This window comes from Raphanus sativus, unplaced genomic scaffold, assembly GCF_000801105.2.
Source record: "Raphanus sativus cultivar WK10039 unplaced genomic scaffold, ASM80110v3 Scaffold0646, whole genome shotgun sequence".
In the NCBI taxonomy this organism is placed as follows: Eukaryota; Viridiplantae; Streptophyta; class Magnoliopsida; order Brassicales; family Brassicaceae; genus Raphanus; species Raphanus sativus.
Window position 1 is genome coordinate 2,156 of NW_026615963.1, and position 15,330 is coordinate 17,485.

General features: G+C 38.1%; 2 protein-coding genes across 4 annotated transcripts; both read right to left on the reverse strand.

The window, feature by feature from the left end:
* Positions 1–1,395: 1,395 nt before the first annotated feature.
* LOC108823106 (nucleolar protein 56) lies at positions 1,396–3,699 on the reverse strand. Its single transcript, XM_018596353.2, has 7 exons — positions 3,414–3,699; positions 2,899–3,271; positions 2,638–2,825; positions 2,302–2,554; positions 2,067–2,215; positions 1,852–1,986; positions 1,396–1,763 (listed from the first exon to the last, which is right to left on the reverse strand). The coding sequence occupies exons 1-7, from the start codon at positions 3,616–3,618 to the stop codon at positions 1,552–1,554; spliced, it is 1,515 nt and encodes a 504-aa protein (XP_018451855.1). The 5' UTR covers positions 3,619–3,699; the 3' UTR covers positions 1,396–1,551.
* Positions 3,700–4,693: 994 nt separating this feature from the next.
* On the reverse strand, positions 4,694–10,438 carry LOC108821842 (probable LRR receptor-like serine/threonine-protein kinase At1g56140). 3 transcript variants are annotated; one of them, XM_056997435.1, is made up of 23 exons: positions 10,172–10,438; positions 9,883–10,072; positions 9,653–9,724; positions 9,479–9,550; positions 9,320–9,391; positions 9,143–9,214; positions 8,933–9,004; positions 8,768–8,839; positions 8,627–8,698; positions 8,450–8,521; positions 8,256–8,327; positions 8,019–8,090; positions 7,855–7,920; positions 7,622–7,687; positions 7,449–7,496; positions 7,291–7,352; positions 6,810–7,192; positions 6,535–6,733; positions 6,291–6,449; positions 6,095–6,213; positions 5,800–6,010; positions 5,485–5,722; positions 4,694–5,368 (listed from the first exon to the last, which is right to left on the reverse strand). In XM_056997435.1, exons 1-23 carry the CDS (start codon positions 10,278–10,280, stop codon positions 4,852–4,854), a joined length of 3,087 nt encoding a protein of 1,028 aa, XP_056853415.1. In that variant the 5' UTR covers positions 10,281–10,438; the 3' UTR covers positions 4,694–4,851. The 3 variants fall into 3 exon arrangements, with proteins under 3 accessions (XP_056853415.1, XP_056853417.1, XP_056853416.1); XM_056997437.1 differs by lacking the exon at positions 9,653–9,724; XM_056997436.1 differs by lacking the exon at positions 8,627–8,698 and having other exon boundaries at positions 4,695–5,368.
* Between the last annotated feature and the right edge of the window lie 4,892 nt (positions 10,439–15,330).

The window sequence follows — 15,330 nt, forward strand, 5'->3', positions numbered from 1 at the left end:
TTTGTCTTCAAAACATAGCGCAGCAGCTGGTCTTTGAACTCTTCTCCGCTCTTGAATGTCTGCATTAACCACAGGTATGGAGGCTTCTCATTGCTGTATGTAGTTCTCGAAATCACCTTTTCCTGTCGATTGAAGTAATCCCACTCATCATCAGTGTCAACAGCAGGAGCCGGATGTTCATCATCCTTTAATTGCCTCTCCAATTCTTCTTCATCATCATCATCACCTCCACCTCTAATTTCCTCATTAGCGCCATCTCTAACTTCCTCACTAGTGGTACCTCTAACTTCATCATCAAGGATATCTCCAAAGAGTGACTGAAATGGAATATCTCCTGCTTCTTCGATGACTTCTTCCTCAACCTCATCACGAGCATTGTTCTGACCTTCCTCGTCTCTCTCTGATTCTCCATTGTTCTAATCACCTTCCTCGTCTCTCTGACCTTCCTCGTCTCTCTGACCTTCTTCGCCTCTCTCTGATTCTTCATCGTTCTGGCCTTCCTCGTCTCTCTCTTCCTCACCTCTCTCTTCACCTCTGTCTTCACCTCTGTCTTCACTTCTATTTTCTTCACCATTCACCGAAACAGAGCCATCAACCTTTTCACCAACACTCTGCTCAATGTAGATATCAACTCCACCTACTTTTATAGCTTCACAACACATCTGATTAATAGAAGCATCTGAAGAAACTTCCGAAATCACTTTCACCGACTCCATAGATTCTTGTGGAAGCTTGTACCAGACGTGTTTAACCTCCCCGTTTGACCCATTGTCTTCACAGAATCCTTCGAACATAGACCACGTCATGTAATCTGGATCGCTAGCAATGTCTTTATTCACTAATCCTCCCGATAGTGAAAGTCGTTTTCTTTACGCTCCATAACGCCTCTATAGTGTAGCCTAACCTTCATTAACCCTAGTTCACTGCAATCAAACCAAAGATTATGATTTAGAAACGCAATCAAACCGAAGAAGATGAAGAACAGAAACTCAAATTGGAAAGGGGAAAAGAGAAAGGGAAGGGATCGAGAATTACCTCATCTTTTTCGTGTCTCAGAGAACATAGAAATCGAACACTTCAGAGCGACATCAAGAAGAAGAACAATATTTAGAGAAGAAGAGAGTATCGAGCAATTCGATTTGGGGATTTTTAGGAACAAACCCGAGTTTCACAGACATATCACGTGTTCAGTTAACTCTCTAATGTCGTTTTAGTTCTCTGTTAACTAACCAGAGTTAACACTGTTAAATCTAAGGTGTAAAACCTACGAATTTCAAAAGTTGATGTATTTAACGGATAACCAAATTTAGTCTGTGTATTAATTGGAGAACGTAGTGTATTATTTTAGGAAAAGAAATTCAATCTAGGTATTTTTCAGGAATTTTCCCCCGCAAAAATGAAAACACATTCATATTAGTGTAAAATCGTTTTCAGACCAACACACAAGATTCCCCGGAACAGAGTTTTACTAAGAAGAAGAAACAGAGCAAAAACATTTTAGCTTCAACAAAAAAAAAAAACAATAGAATACATAGGTTTGTTATCTTGCCCCTATTCCTCACTCTTGGACTTCTTCTTCTTCGATTTCTTCTTGCTCTGAGTCTGACCATCATCAGTCTCCTCCTCTCCTCCAGACTTCCTCTTCTCTTTCTTCTTCTTTTTCTCTGACTTCTCCTCATCAACTGCCTCCTCTTCTTCACCCTTTGCCTTCTTCTTCTTGCTTTTCTTTCCTGAGGCCTCCACTGTCTCCTTCACTTCCTCATCTATAAGGAGGGCACGGATCAAACACTTATTATAGTCCACCACCATACATTACTCTTTGCACAAATCTTATTTCAAAGATATAATTACCTTTGTTTTGCAGATTCTCAATCACCTCCTTCATTACATCCACGTTCTTACGTGGGGCAACTCCCTTGTCATAAAACTCCAACCTTTCCTCTACCTGTTCCCTAAGCTTCTCACCAAATGCTGTTGTTGCGCCATCTGCATCAGGACAACACCACCAATCAGGTTACAACATTTCTCAAAAAAAATATTAAAGGGCTCGAGTTTCTGATACTTACCAGCAAAACAATCAATACGGGACGCTATAGAGCACTTGTTTGCAAGATAACGAGCGATACGGCCCTTGTTCTTAGCAGATGCTCGGCCAATGAAGGAAGAATGGAAGATCAACCCATACTTGGGTGTGTTTCCACGTGTTTTAAGAGCCCTGAAAAGACCACCACAGATGTTCAAATGTCACACGCAGCACTTGAATAACTTATGGACAAGATTACAAGAAGAAGAATATCGCACCTGAAAAGCGCCTTCTCAGCTCCGAGAATCTGGAGGGTAGAAGATGGGCACTTGGCAAGGTTAGTCAGACTTCCAGCATGTGAAATGAGACGGGCACCAACCATATCTCCAATCAAGGCGGCCAAATTAGGGGCAATGTCGCTCATCTTAGCGACAAGGTAATCATAGAGCTTCTTCCTGTAGTCAGCGAGGTCCATCACTTTCTTTGCAAAGGTCTGCACGTTGATCAAGTCAAGCGGTGATAAATCCTGGCCTGTTGTGCATACGGAAGAAAAATAAAATGTAAGAGAGATTACAAACACGAATTAATCTGTACAGCTTAGCTTGGTCACTTACCCATGGATGCTTTTCCAGCTTCGACGACCTCCTTTGCTTTATCCTCATCCCCTAAGACTTCAGTAAGCATGGGGATGTGGTCATCAGTCAGCTTTGACTTGTCTTCAATCATCTTTGAAACACGGGCGTAAAGATAATTGTCATTAACAATCTTCACTAGCTCGGGGAAGTGCCACGAATACCATTCCCTGTAACAACAACATCAATCAATAAACAATGTGAACTGATGATAATACACATAGATTGAATAAAAAAACAAACCTGACTCTCATGGCGAAGGAGTTGATATCCTTATCAAGGGTGTCAAGTAGGAAAATGGCTTGAATAACCATGTTGTCGACTCTGTTAACGTTGAACTTGACCTTAGCTCTGCTGTAGCTGTGAGCTAGCCCAAGTTGAGATTTTTCGAGATCACCAGGCTTGAGGTCCTTGATGAACCTGTCAAAATGAAGGCGGACACCACGGAGAAGCTCGAGAACGAACTCATTGCTCTGGCAGGGGATTTTAGTGGCTTCCAAAATGTGGGAACCAAGTTTAGGCTCAGAGGTTCCTAAGCTGAACTTGGGTTTCTTGCCTTCCTTTACTTTAGGAAGATTCAACTCCAGGAAACTTCTTAGCTCATCAGTCATAACACCTGCCATCAAATGACACAACCTTTTAATAAAAATTGAACCTTTATCTAAAATGAATAGGAAGCAGAGTATCCCCAGGTAATATATCTAAAATATAAAGGCAGAGTGATAGTTCGAGTTCCCACAAGGTGACAATAAATATACCTTCAGAGACGGCGTTAACTTGGTTTAGGGCATCGAGCGCAGACTCAAAGGGGTGAAAAGCGGTTAGCTGGACGACACGGCCAAAGCGACTGAGGTCGGTGACTGAGCTTCGGACGGCCTCGGTGTTCTGTCCGATCTCGTCAAGACCGTGCGCTTCGAAGAGGCCATAGCCAGAAGATGACTCGTAGAGAAGATACATAGCCATTTTGTTTGTTTGTTTGAGAGAGGAGAGAGACACTAAAACCCTAAAACCTATAAGACGACGACTATGACTGAAATTTAACACGGAACTCAACTAGGGTTTCAGCGCCTTTTAATATCATCAGAGCGCTGCTTTCAATATGGGCTACAAAATAAATGGGCCAAGCCTATGTAATTAGCTCTAGAGTCCAATAATGATGTGGATGTTGATTTAGCTTCTAGAGGCCCATCATGGCGTGAAACTGGAAGCTCACAAATCACAACAACGTGTGACAATGTGTTTGCCTCTCAGAAGGTGGCAATGGCAACGACGAAAGTAATTGACGCACTTAGTCGGAATTTGATTCTTTGTTCTGGTTTTGGTTTGATTCTACAGGTTTAGGATCTGTTCGGACATTTAAAAATTTTGATTTTATTCCGGTATGATTCGGTTAGAGTAACAAATTTTGGGATAGACTAATATCTGAGATAATTTCAAATCTAATCTGGTTCTAATTTTCGATTGAAATTCGAAGTTTTTTGAATTAAATAATACATTTTCTGGTTTTCAAATAAAATTTTGGATAATTTAAAATATTTTGGATAAAATGATATTTTGGCCATTCGTTTTTTTGGTATTTCATTTTATAAATAGTATTGTAAATTATTTAATGATTTTAAAACTAAATAAATTTAATAATTTATATTATAGAAATTTAGGTATGGTTGTTGCTGTGGTTTAGTTCCAGTTCGGTTCTATTTAGGTTCTAAATAATAGGATCCGCTCAGATAATTGATATGATTCAAATCTAAACCAAACCTTTTCGGTTCAATTTGGTTTTTCGATTCCAAGTAAATGTGTCAGATGAAGTAGTGTTCAATAACAATCTCCTACATTGTTTCTAATTCTCTAGTTTTTAAGTTGGACATTCCTTTGGTCTGTGCAAAATAAATAAAAATAGGATGAGCATAAGCATTATTGAAAATAAAGTGAAATACTTCTTTTTTGTTTAAAATTTTGATGCATTGTATCCATAAGTGGTAAGAGTTTATAAAGGTTAAAAGTAGAATTATATTACAATAGAGAAAATGGTACAATTGTAGGAAATATATCTCAGAAGATGATAAAGTGAAATATATGTTTCTCTAATTATTCATAACATAAAGTGAACTAACTATGTGTCTTCCAACCAAAGAAGAACATGGTGATACTACACTTAGACATCTCCATAGCCATCAAAGAGGAGATGGGACAGTTTCATCTCCCTTCATTGATCTTGACTCCAAGCATAGGCTTAAAGTCGCTGTCTGCGGGTGTCACAAAGGTCGTTGAGTAGGAGCCAGAAGCGCCCGTGTCTTTGGTTTGAAAGGCGCTGAAAGAGGACCTTGTAGTGTCATCAAATCTCCAGTCGGGTAGGTAGATCGGCTTAGAGGTCACTTCACTCACCTCAACGTCTCCTGAAAGCATGGCAACCACTCGTGACATTGATGGTCTAACCGCGTGAGATGCTTGAGTGCAAAGCAGAGCAATGCCTATCATGCGTTTCACTTCTTCCGTGTTGAATTCAGTCAGCTCACGATCAATAAGTTCCACTTCACAGCTTCTCTCGTGTAGATTCCATGCCCATTCGAGAAGAAATCGTTTTTCACCCTCCAGGCTCTCATCTGCGTTTCCCCTTCCACTCACTAGCTCGAGGACCACAATACCAAAGGCATACACATCCGTTTTTTCGGTTAAGTGTCCACGCATGGCATACTCTGGAGCAAGATATCCACTATTTGCATTTGTACAACAATAACAACAACATGTGTGCTGTCCATAATTTTGACCAAAATAAAAATAATAATTCCATAAGTAAAAAAAAAAGGTATCGGGTTTGGAGATACGTACACCGTGCCAGCCACTTTGGTACTTATGTGGGTTTTCTTGTCATCGTATAGTTTTGCCAGACCAAAATCAGAGACTTTAGGGACCAGATCCGAGTTAAGCAAAATGTTGCTTGCCTTCACATCCCTGTGTACTATGCGAACACTCCCCTCCTCGTGGAGGTAGGCTAGACCTCTAGCTACTCCCATGCATATCTCAAAACGTGTTGGCCAATCTATATGTAAAGTCTTCTTATCACCTCCTGCAACACCCGAACTACTTTAAGCTTCTGAGCAGAGAAGCAGGAGATAGACGACAAGTTATGTATATGTTCATTACCAAATAGTGCCTGGTCGAGACTTCCATTGGGGAGATACTCATATACGAGCAAACGATGATCTCCTTCATAGCAACATCCGTAAAGTTTAACTAGGTTGCGGTGCATAACTGTAGAAATTGCTACAATTTCTGCAACAAAGTGTCCCTTTCCTTGTCTGGATCCAACCGACAACTGCTTCACCGCCACCTCTCGTCCATCATTCAGGTTTCCCTGTTTAATGTGTTAAAATCATAATAAGTAAAAAACTATAACTTGTTTTTTTTGTTTCAAGTATTTTGGTCTCATAATTTATACTTTATAAACAGGCCCAAATCCTCCCTCTCCAAGCTTGTTTGAGGGATTGAAATCTTGAGTGGCACTTTTAAGTTCAGAGTAAGAAAAAGTGTAAGGCTTCACGTCCATGTTCAGTATCTCTGCAGCAACAACAACAATCAGGTTCTTAAGAAGTGAACCAAATTTGAAAGGATATATAAAATTCAAGTTTGTTTACCTTCATCATCTGTGTATCGGTTTCTTCTTTTTCGGATGATTAAGATAACCACTCCCGTAATGATGGTCAAAAGTCCTAGGCCAACAATGACACCCATAATGGTACCAGTCCTGTTATTTCCCTTTGATGGTGGTTTGTTAGCCACAGTTGGTATAAAATCTGAACAACGATATGTAACACTTAGGTCTTTTTACTTGCGTCAGAAGGAACAAAAATAATTAACTTGCCAGTTTGTTTTTGTTACCTGGTTTTGCACTAACGGCGGAGATTAAGGGCCCATAAGCACCTTGAATGGGAATACAACATGTTCCTTTTCCAGCCCAGAAAAGATGAATTTCCATGTAATTTTCTGATACATTAACTTTATATTCTCTCTCAACTGCTCGGAAGGTTGAGTCATTAGCTGTTCTGCGTATATCGAAATCTGTTTCAACAAGTCTTCCCTGGAAAAACAGACCAAGAAGGTTTATATATTGATTACACCACCAAGAAAGCTGAAAAGCTAGTAGTAGTGCAGACCTGGACATAAATGTCAAAACGTCTTCTACCTAAACCTCTCCAAGTGTTTGAAGAAGATGAATCAATTATTTGAATTTCAGCAAACTGAAGTGTTACTGTATAGCCTCCATTTTCCAGGCCCAACCCATAATACCTTAGGGAAGATGCAGAAAGTCTTGCTGATTGAAAAAGCTCTGAGTCCAAAGTGTTGACATATTGTGATAGTAAAGTCACTATGTATATATTACTGCTACCCCCAAAAAGTCCTACACTACTGGCTGCCCATCTCCGTGCATTACTCACGACGAATGAAGCTGGTCCAAGAGCCCCGTCCTCCCTCTCAAATACTGCTCCGCTAGCTGACCGTATTTGTTGGCCTCCGCAGTTGATAGCAAAGTCAGAATCTAGACACCAGTCAACATAGAAAACCTTAAGCTAGATCCACCCATTGCACATGTATGTATAACAATGACTAATAGAATATTTCTTTTGTTACACTTACATAATCCCTTGCCTCGATTGCAGGGGAAGTTCTTCTGCAGACAGTTCAGTCCTGATAAAACACTTTTAAGGAAATGGAACATGAGATTTTTGTAAGAAAAAAAATATGATGTTGGAATTTCAGGCATCAACAAGAACATAGATATTTAACAAAATCACCTGCTGTCAAGACCTGCAGCTAAGGTGAAGTTGTTGGCAACAAGATTTCTGCACAAGTAACATATAGTTTGGTTATGATTTAAATAAACATTTCCTACAATAAAGTAAGCTTCATAATCAATATATATATGGAAAAAAATCAAAAGTAGAGGTATAGTGTTTTCTTTACTTACAGTTGCAAGTTCGGTAAGTTGACCCATAAAGGAAGACTCCCAGACAAATCATTGTACGACACATCTCTGAAAGTATAAAAAACAATGATTATGATCTACATAATATTTAATGTGTATTTTTATTATCTCTTCCAAAACAGTTTCCTGATTATGTATCTTGTACACAACTTGAGTCTATATCAGGAATTTGTGGCTTTCAAAGATGATCAAATATAAAGGAATTGATTACTCACATATTGCTCAAAGTCTGGCTCTTTTGAGTGGGCAAGGAACCATTCAGCGTGTTATTCCCTAGAAACCTATATAATAAGAAGAGTAAAGACATAATTTTTTTTTTTTGACAATTATCATCTCTTAAATGACTGGAAAACAAAGCATAAAAACATATCAATCTTACAAGGTAGTAAGTCGACTTAGGTTGAACAATGAAGCCGGAATTGGTCCATGTAGTTTGTTGAAGCTTAAATCACTGGAAAATAGACGCAAATCACACACTAAGTTCAATTCATGTGTTAGAAATGAGTGACAAAAAAAAAGATTTAAGATCACTTTGATCACTTTCACAAACCAGAACACTTTTTTTTAAAGAAAAGACCATGAAACAGATATCATGACATGTTTATGTTGTACTTACACTTGTTGGAGACCTGAGAATTCTCCAATATAAGAAGGTATTGTCCCAGTGAGATTGCTGTTCCTCAATACTCTGCGAAATATGTTAAATACACACAACAGTATTTGTTGCCAAAAAAAAACACACACACAACAGTACATTATAATGTGATCATATGAGTTAGGTTAGAAGAAGTTGAACCAAAGTTGGCTTACAATGTACTTAGAGATTTCATGTTTTTGATGAACTCAAGAGAAGAGCTACCGTTTGATATATCACCAAGCCTCCTACGTACATTTAGAATAGGCAGGAGCTATTATATATGTGGAGGAGAGAGGGAAAGAAAGATAGTAAACAAGAATGGTTCTGACACCAATGCAAACAACACATACAGTTCTGTCAAAGAAGTTAAGTTGGAAAATGACGAAGGTATCGGACCACTTAAACCAGTTCCGAAAATTCTCCTGTGGTAAAAAGCACTTAGCAGTCAGTCATATAATAAAATTAAATAACAAAATATGAAATCTTCTTACAAGCCGGTAAGTTTGGTCCATTTTCCTATAAAGTCTGGTATACGGCCTGTAAGTCCCAGATCCATCATCCAACTGATACAACATTAAGTGGAAAAATGTTAATTAAGTAGTAGTACGTAGGAAAACTTAACGATAAAGCTAAATTTCAATAAAACAAAATCTAACGCTGTTTGCAGCTCCACAAGATTAGCAAATGATGAAGGTATTCCACCGGTGAAATCGGAACTATCCATGTATCTGTATTAATTAACAGATGTAAGAAGTAATTAAATGGGCAAGAATTTTAACAATATAAAAGTGCTGTCCAAGCAAAAAGACTTTATAACTGGGAAATGAATATACATAAAAAATGCTTGTAGAAGTACACAGACTCACATCTGTTGTAGTTTTGTGCAATTCCCAATCTCAGCTGGTATAGAGCCAGAAAATTTATTTGAACTAATACCACTGCATGCAGAAAATGTATACAATATAAGGTGGAAGCATCAAAACCTGACATTTATGAAGAAAAAAATTCAAAGGAAGAATATAAATGAAGAAGAAGAAGCTTACATAGATTTCAATTTTGTAAGAAGACCAATTTCCTTGGGAACGGGGCCAGACAAGGCATTGATCCCAAAAGTCCTAACACAGTTGGAAGTGTGAGAGACACAGAACTAGCTACTAGAGAGGAATAAGAAGGTACGTTTCAATCAATATAAAAAGACTTACAGCCATTCCATTCTAGTCAGATTTCCAATTGCAGGGGAAAGGGAGCCCGTAAGAAAATTTTGAGCCAGGTTCCTGAAAGAAAGATGCATGTGTATGTTGTGCTCTTGTTTTTTTTAATAACAATAATAGAAGAAAAAAGACAAGGAAAAGGCAAAGTCAAATATATATATATACAGATTAGTGAGGTATATCAAAGTCCAGAGTTGTGGAGGTATAGGTCCTCGAACATCCATCGCATAAACCTTGCTGTGTAAAATCAACAACATGCATGATGCATGGCAAAACATTCAGTGGGCGAATGAATGCACAAAGACAACATATATAGGGGGAAGAGAAGGAGAAGGTGTGCTGTACAAAAGAAAAAGAAAAAGAAAAAAAGAAAAAAAAACGAAGGTTTGATGTACAGGGCGGTGATGCGGCAGATTGTGGAGTCGCTGAACGTGCAGTCGCATTTGATTAGAGGGTTGTAGGCTTTGTCGTCGATGGTAATGTTCTCGGTGATGGCAGTGCCGGAGCAGAGTTCGCCACTGATGTTCCAGTTACTCCTCGGCGCCTGGATCTTCCAAGCCGTGAATATGGAGTTCAAAGCTAAGGCTGTTGTTTATACGTACCACACCACAATATTGGATCAAATTCAGTTTAACCAAGCAAACAGACTTAATTATTTACAAGTGTTTCAGTTAACAAACAGACCTTCGTCGCGGTCAGTAGTTGCTCCGGTTCGGTTTTGAGATCGAACCAAGTGAATCGAACCGAATATACACAAAAGTAACCAGACAGTGAAGTGCAGGCACGTGGGCATCCTCGTCGTCTACGGAGGTTCTTGTTTTCTTTTCTTTTTCTTTTTGGGGGTTTGGTTCTGAAACACAAACAACAATGGTGCTCTGTCTTTACTTTTCAAGAAAAATCTTTCTTAAATTCTCTCTAGCGATGATTATCCTCTATTGACTTATAATAACATTTTATTCATCGACTTGTAATGTGGTTTGTCTACTTTTTCACCACATAGATAAGAATGAATGGAGAGATTTACAACTCGTTATTAATTAGTCATCGGGTGGTGGACCAGGACCACCGTGTGTTGCACTACTCTGTCAGTGCTCATCAGTCCTTTTTTCTGCACTACACTCTCACTGGTCACTGGTCACTGGTCACATCATTATTAGTTTTGTGTTGATTGTGTTGTCCCTTTTCGTTCCTTCCTTCGTCGCTCTTTCCTCCATCCTGGTCTTTCTGATCTATAGTAATTTCCATGCTCTTGATATTATTACATCAGGACAAGAAAAATCATAATGCATTGTACTATATATAATAGTACCATCAATAATGCCTACTTGACTTGTGAATATGCAAAAGTCTTTGTGTGGAAGTAAAGACTTTTGACAACTTTTTATTTGTTTTTACATTATCACGCGACCCGTTTTGTGCTATGTGTCGTTCAGACAACGGAACTAGTAGGGGACAATATGTTCTTGAACTTGAACCTCTAAACATTACGCGAGTCTGGTCTTCTCTCATGGAATCACTCTGTCCATGCAATTTGGGAACACAACACATAATGCTCAGTCTTACTCTTCTTTTCATAGCACCAAAGTATCAACTTCACTCTCAACAAATTTGAGGAAAACTGAAGAGCTTAATTATTATTGACAGAATCAAAGGGATATAATATATATTTCTCTAATCAAAGAAGAAAATAGTGATCTTCATTCACTTACACAACACATCTATCTTTATAGTTACAGATAAGGAAGGATCTTTGTCATCTTCCCTCATTGATTTTCACTCCAAGCATCGGTTTAGAGTCGCGGCTTCCAGGTGATATCTCGGAGCCAGGCGCCACAAAGCTCGTGGACAAGGAATCAGAAGCCCAAGTCTCTTTGGTTTGAAATCCACTTACAGAAGCGCTTGTGGTGTCATCAAATCTCCAGTCGGTCAGGTAGCCTGGCTTAGAGGTGACATCACTCACCTCAACGTCTCCTGAAAGCATGGCCACCACTCTTGACATTGGTGGTCTCAAGGCATGTGATGTCTGAGTGCACAGCAGAGCAATGCCTATCATGCACTTCACTTCTTCCATGTTGAATTCAGTTAACTCACGATCAATAAGTTCCACTTCCCGGCTTTTCTCGTGTAGATTCCATGCCTATACACAACTTAACATCAGCTTTCGTGCTAAAGAGCACAAAACATATTCACCTTCTCAGCTAAGACTCCTGCTTGCGTCCGAGCCAGGGTCAAAGAAACGATGTCGATAGCATCAAAAGAGGAATTGGCAAATATTTAGGACTTCCGGAGCAATTCGGACGACGGAAAAGAGATATTTGCATCAATCCTAGATATGATTCGCCAAAAAGTACAGAGTTGACAACAAAGTTTTTATTTGGCGCAGGCAAACAAACTCTGCTCAAATCAGTACTCTCAGCTACGTCTTGCTATGCGATGTCTTGCTTTAAACTTTCAATATTGCCGTGTAAACAAATTCAGTCCCTCCTTACTCGCTTCTAGTGGGATGCGAACCCGGGGAAGAAGAAGATGTGTTGGGTTTCTTGGGAAACAATGACGATGTCAAAATATGCGGGTGGACTAAGCTTCCGAGATATTGAGACCTTTAACGATGCTTTACTTGCGAAAATGGGATGGTGCTTAATCATTGAACCTCAGTCGCTACTGGCTCATGTATTATTGGGTAAATACTCACGAGACTGCTCCTTCTTGGACTGTCTAGTTTCGACCTCAGCGTCTCACGGTTGGAGAAGTGTATTGGCTGGAATGGTCATCCTTAGGAAGAGAATTATTTGGGCTGTTGGTAATGGTGAAAATATCCGACTGTGGGATGATCCATGGCTTTCCTTTAAGTCGCCATGTCTACCGATAGGTCCTGCTACTTTGGATAGCAATTCAATGAGGGTTAGCGACCTTCTCTGTCCTTTGACGAACAAGTGGGACTTAACAAAAATCCGTAGTGTGATACCTCAGTATGATGATGCTATTTTGGCGATAAAAACAAGCTCATTAACATCTCTGGACTCTCTTAGATGGCATCCCGAAAGATCTGGGTCTTACTCGGTAAAGACAGGATATGGTATCGGAATGACATCAGAGAGATTGAGTGACATTGATAATGAGCCAGTGAAGTGCTTACAGCATCTATGGAATGTCAAACCGAGTCCTAAATTGAAAGATTTTCTGTGGAGAGTAGTGAAAAGGCGATACCGGTTAACTCTAATCTTGAAAGGAGAGGCTTCCCAAGTTTCAAATGCACAAGATGTGGAGCTGCTGAGGATGATCTACATGTACTTACATGTCTGATAGCGGAGAAATATGGAGTCTGACCTCGACGACTCAAATCCTAACAAACATTATCCCCTCTGCTGCAGAACTGATCAAACAGAGAAGTCGTTGTATTGTTCTTCCACCGGTCGGATTAAATGCTCCCTTATGGTCTTGGGTGTTATGGAATCTATGGAAGACCAGAAATAAGCTTGTCTTTGAAAATAAAGATTACACAGCTCAGGAGATCATCAACAAAAGCATAAAAGATGCTAAGGAGTGGAATTATGCTCAAACCGACCAAACTGATGTCTCTCGCTTGGGTCCTCCTTCGTGGAAGGTCTCGACTCGTTCGGTATGTCCTCCTACATCCTTCCAGAGTGGGGTTCTTGTGTGTAAAGTGGATGCAGCGTGGGAGGCCACCACCGGAAGATGTGGAATAGGAGGAATTTTCTCGGGAGGAGAGGTTCAAACTCTTTCCACTGTGTCTGAAGCATTCAGCCATGTCTCATCAGCTCTGATGGCAGAAGCCATTGTTATCCATTGTGCGGTATCTCTTGCCGTTTATTCAAACGCCCGATCACTAGCGGTTCTAACGGATTTTTTATCTATGATCAACTTGTTGAAGACGAAAAGGCACCAACCTGAACTGTTCGATATTATGTTTGATATCTATCACTTTATTTCTCTCTTTGATGTCATTACTTTTGACTAGGTCGTTTTCTGCGCTATGCGCGGATAATTGCTATTATATAGTCCGACTAATTTTGTTGTGTGAATATCAAATATTGTAGAATTTTTTTGTGTCTATAAATTATTTTGTGTGTAAGATATTATATAGGAAAAGAGACATGCTCTGGCTTTTATTATATGATACACATATAGGTTTTTTGCTATTTTTAAATAAAAACAGTGAAGAAAATATATTTTGTTCTCCGTATTTATAATCATTAATTGATACATGTTTCATAAACATAATCAATTAGAATATTAACTTTAATACTACCATTGAATATTCTAACAAACATCAACAATTATTTATTACTTTCCAAAATATATAATTGATATAAATACTAATTACTTCTTAATTTATTGTCTTTTTAGTTGGTTATATAACAAAATAAAAAATTGTAATTTACATTTATTGGTTATAAATACGAAAACTAAATTAAAATATAGTCATTCTGATTTTTTATTAAAATATGATTTTAGATTTATAATTATTAGTAAAACAAAAAGAAATTATAGACCTTTTAAAATTTTGGACCCTATTCGACCGCTCCACTTACACGTGCTAAAAGACGGCCCTGGTTTGAAGCTATCACGTTCCTTTTCCCCTGGTTTTAGATCTCTTACTGTATAGTTAATGTTTCGACTGACATGTCCACTTTTACAATATCTTTCTTCACATCTATTATTAATTAGAGTTTTCCTTTCTTTATTACTCTTTTCATCATTCTTTCCAAGTTTCCATTATAACTTATATTTCATCCGTAGATTTAAATTTATTTTGGAGCATACTTTTAAGTCCATTCTTTTAGTAGTATACATTAGCAATTGCTAATAAAGAAATAAAATGGACTAATTCATTCATTTTTATTTAATATTTTAGAGTTCTTATGATTCGATAACTTGTTTTCTTTTCTTTAATATATGATAAATAGCTATAAATAAGTTGCATACTATATATATAAATATATATACACATGTAAACTTGAAGTCTATTTATATATATTTAGATTAAATTAATTGCAACTATATCTTATTCTGATAAGTTATATTTGTAAATATATTAAAATAATGATATCATTATTTTATAAAATCTGTTCTGAGTTGACTAAAACTAAAATTTATTATTTTTCTTGCAGTTTATATTTAATTTTTAATAATCAATGACTTATAATAAATTTTACATATGTATTAATTATGTGCCCCCGTCAAATAATTTTTCTGCGTCGGCCACTGCCGCCACTGCTACCCCAACGTCAAGTGAATAACGCAGACGTGAGGCAAGGAGGTCCGTTTTTTATTTTGTTCTGCAGAAGAAGGGTTTTTCCTCCATATTTATCTAGCATAGTGATGTTTCCTTGCTTGTTGATGCCATTCACCCGTGTGAAAGCCATGAAAAGAATCTGCACAAATACTTTCTTTGGGCAATAGTAAAAAAAATAAAAGACTTAAGAACAATTTGAAGAGTTGTAACTTGTAAATGGGCTTACCAGTTTATAGTTTTTAACACCTTTCAGTGTTAGAGTTATTCTCATGAATCATTCTTTGACTTTATAAAAGTGAAGCTCTGCATCTGCAACTATTTTTTCCTATATCTATACATTCCTGCTTCTCAGATTGGAATGATCAAGGGAAACTTACGAAGCTAAATTTACAATTCCATTTATTGTGGCTGATGCTTCTTAGCAGGAAGAGGTTGCTAACCATGGATGCAGTGGGTAACAGTAGCTGCTTATGATTCTTACTAACACTACACTCAATCAAGCGATTTGCTTTTCTGGTTAATAACCAATACACAGTATCAAAACAATAACAAAGAGAATCTCTCTGTCATGAAAATACTAAGGAGG

Excerpts from the sequence above, each read along its gene's own strand:
- LOC108823106 (XM_018596353.2), bottom strand. The coding sequence starts at position 3,618 with ATGGCTATGTATCTTCTCTACGAGTCATCTTCTGGCTATGGCCTCTTC. Across the intron at positions 2,826-2,898 it reads TCCTTCGCCATGAGAGTCAG|GGAATGGTATTCGTGGCACT; the intron begins GTTTGTTTTTTT and ends TTGTTGTTACAG. Across the intron at positions 1,764-1,851 it reads TGAGAATCTGCAAAACAAAG|ATGAGGAAGTGAAGGAGACA; the intron begins GTAATTATATCT and ends CCCTCCTTATAG.
- LOC108821842 (XM_056997435.1), bottom strand. The coding sequence starts at position 10,280 with ATGCCCACGTGCCTGCACTTCACTGTCTGGTTACTTTTGTGTATATTC. Across the intron at positions 7,193-7,290 it reads CAATCGAGGCAAGGGATTAT|ATTCTGACTTTGCTATCAAC; the intron begins GTAAGTGTAACA and ends ACTGGTGTCTAG. Across the intron at positions 6,011-6,094 it reads GATTTGGGCCTGTTTATAAA|GGAAACCTGAATGATGGACG; the intron begins GTATAAATTATG and ends CACATTAAACAG.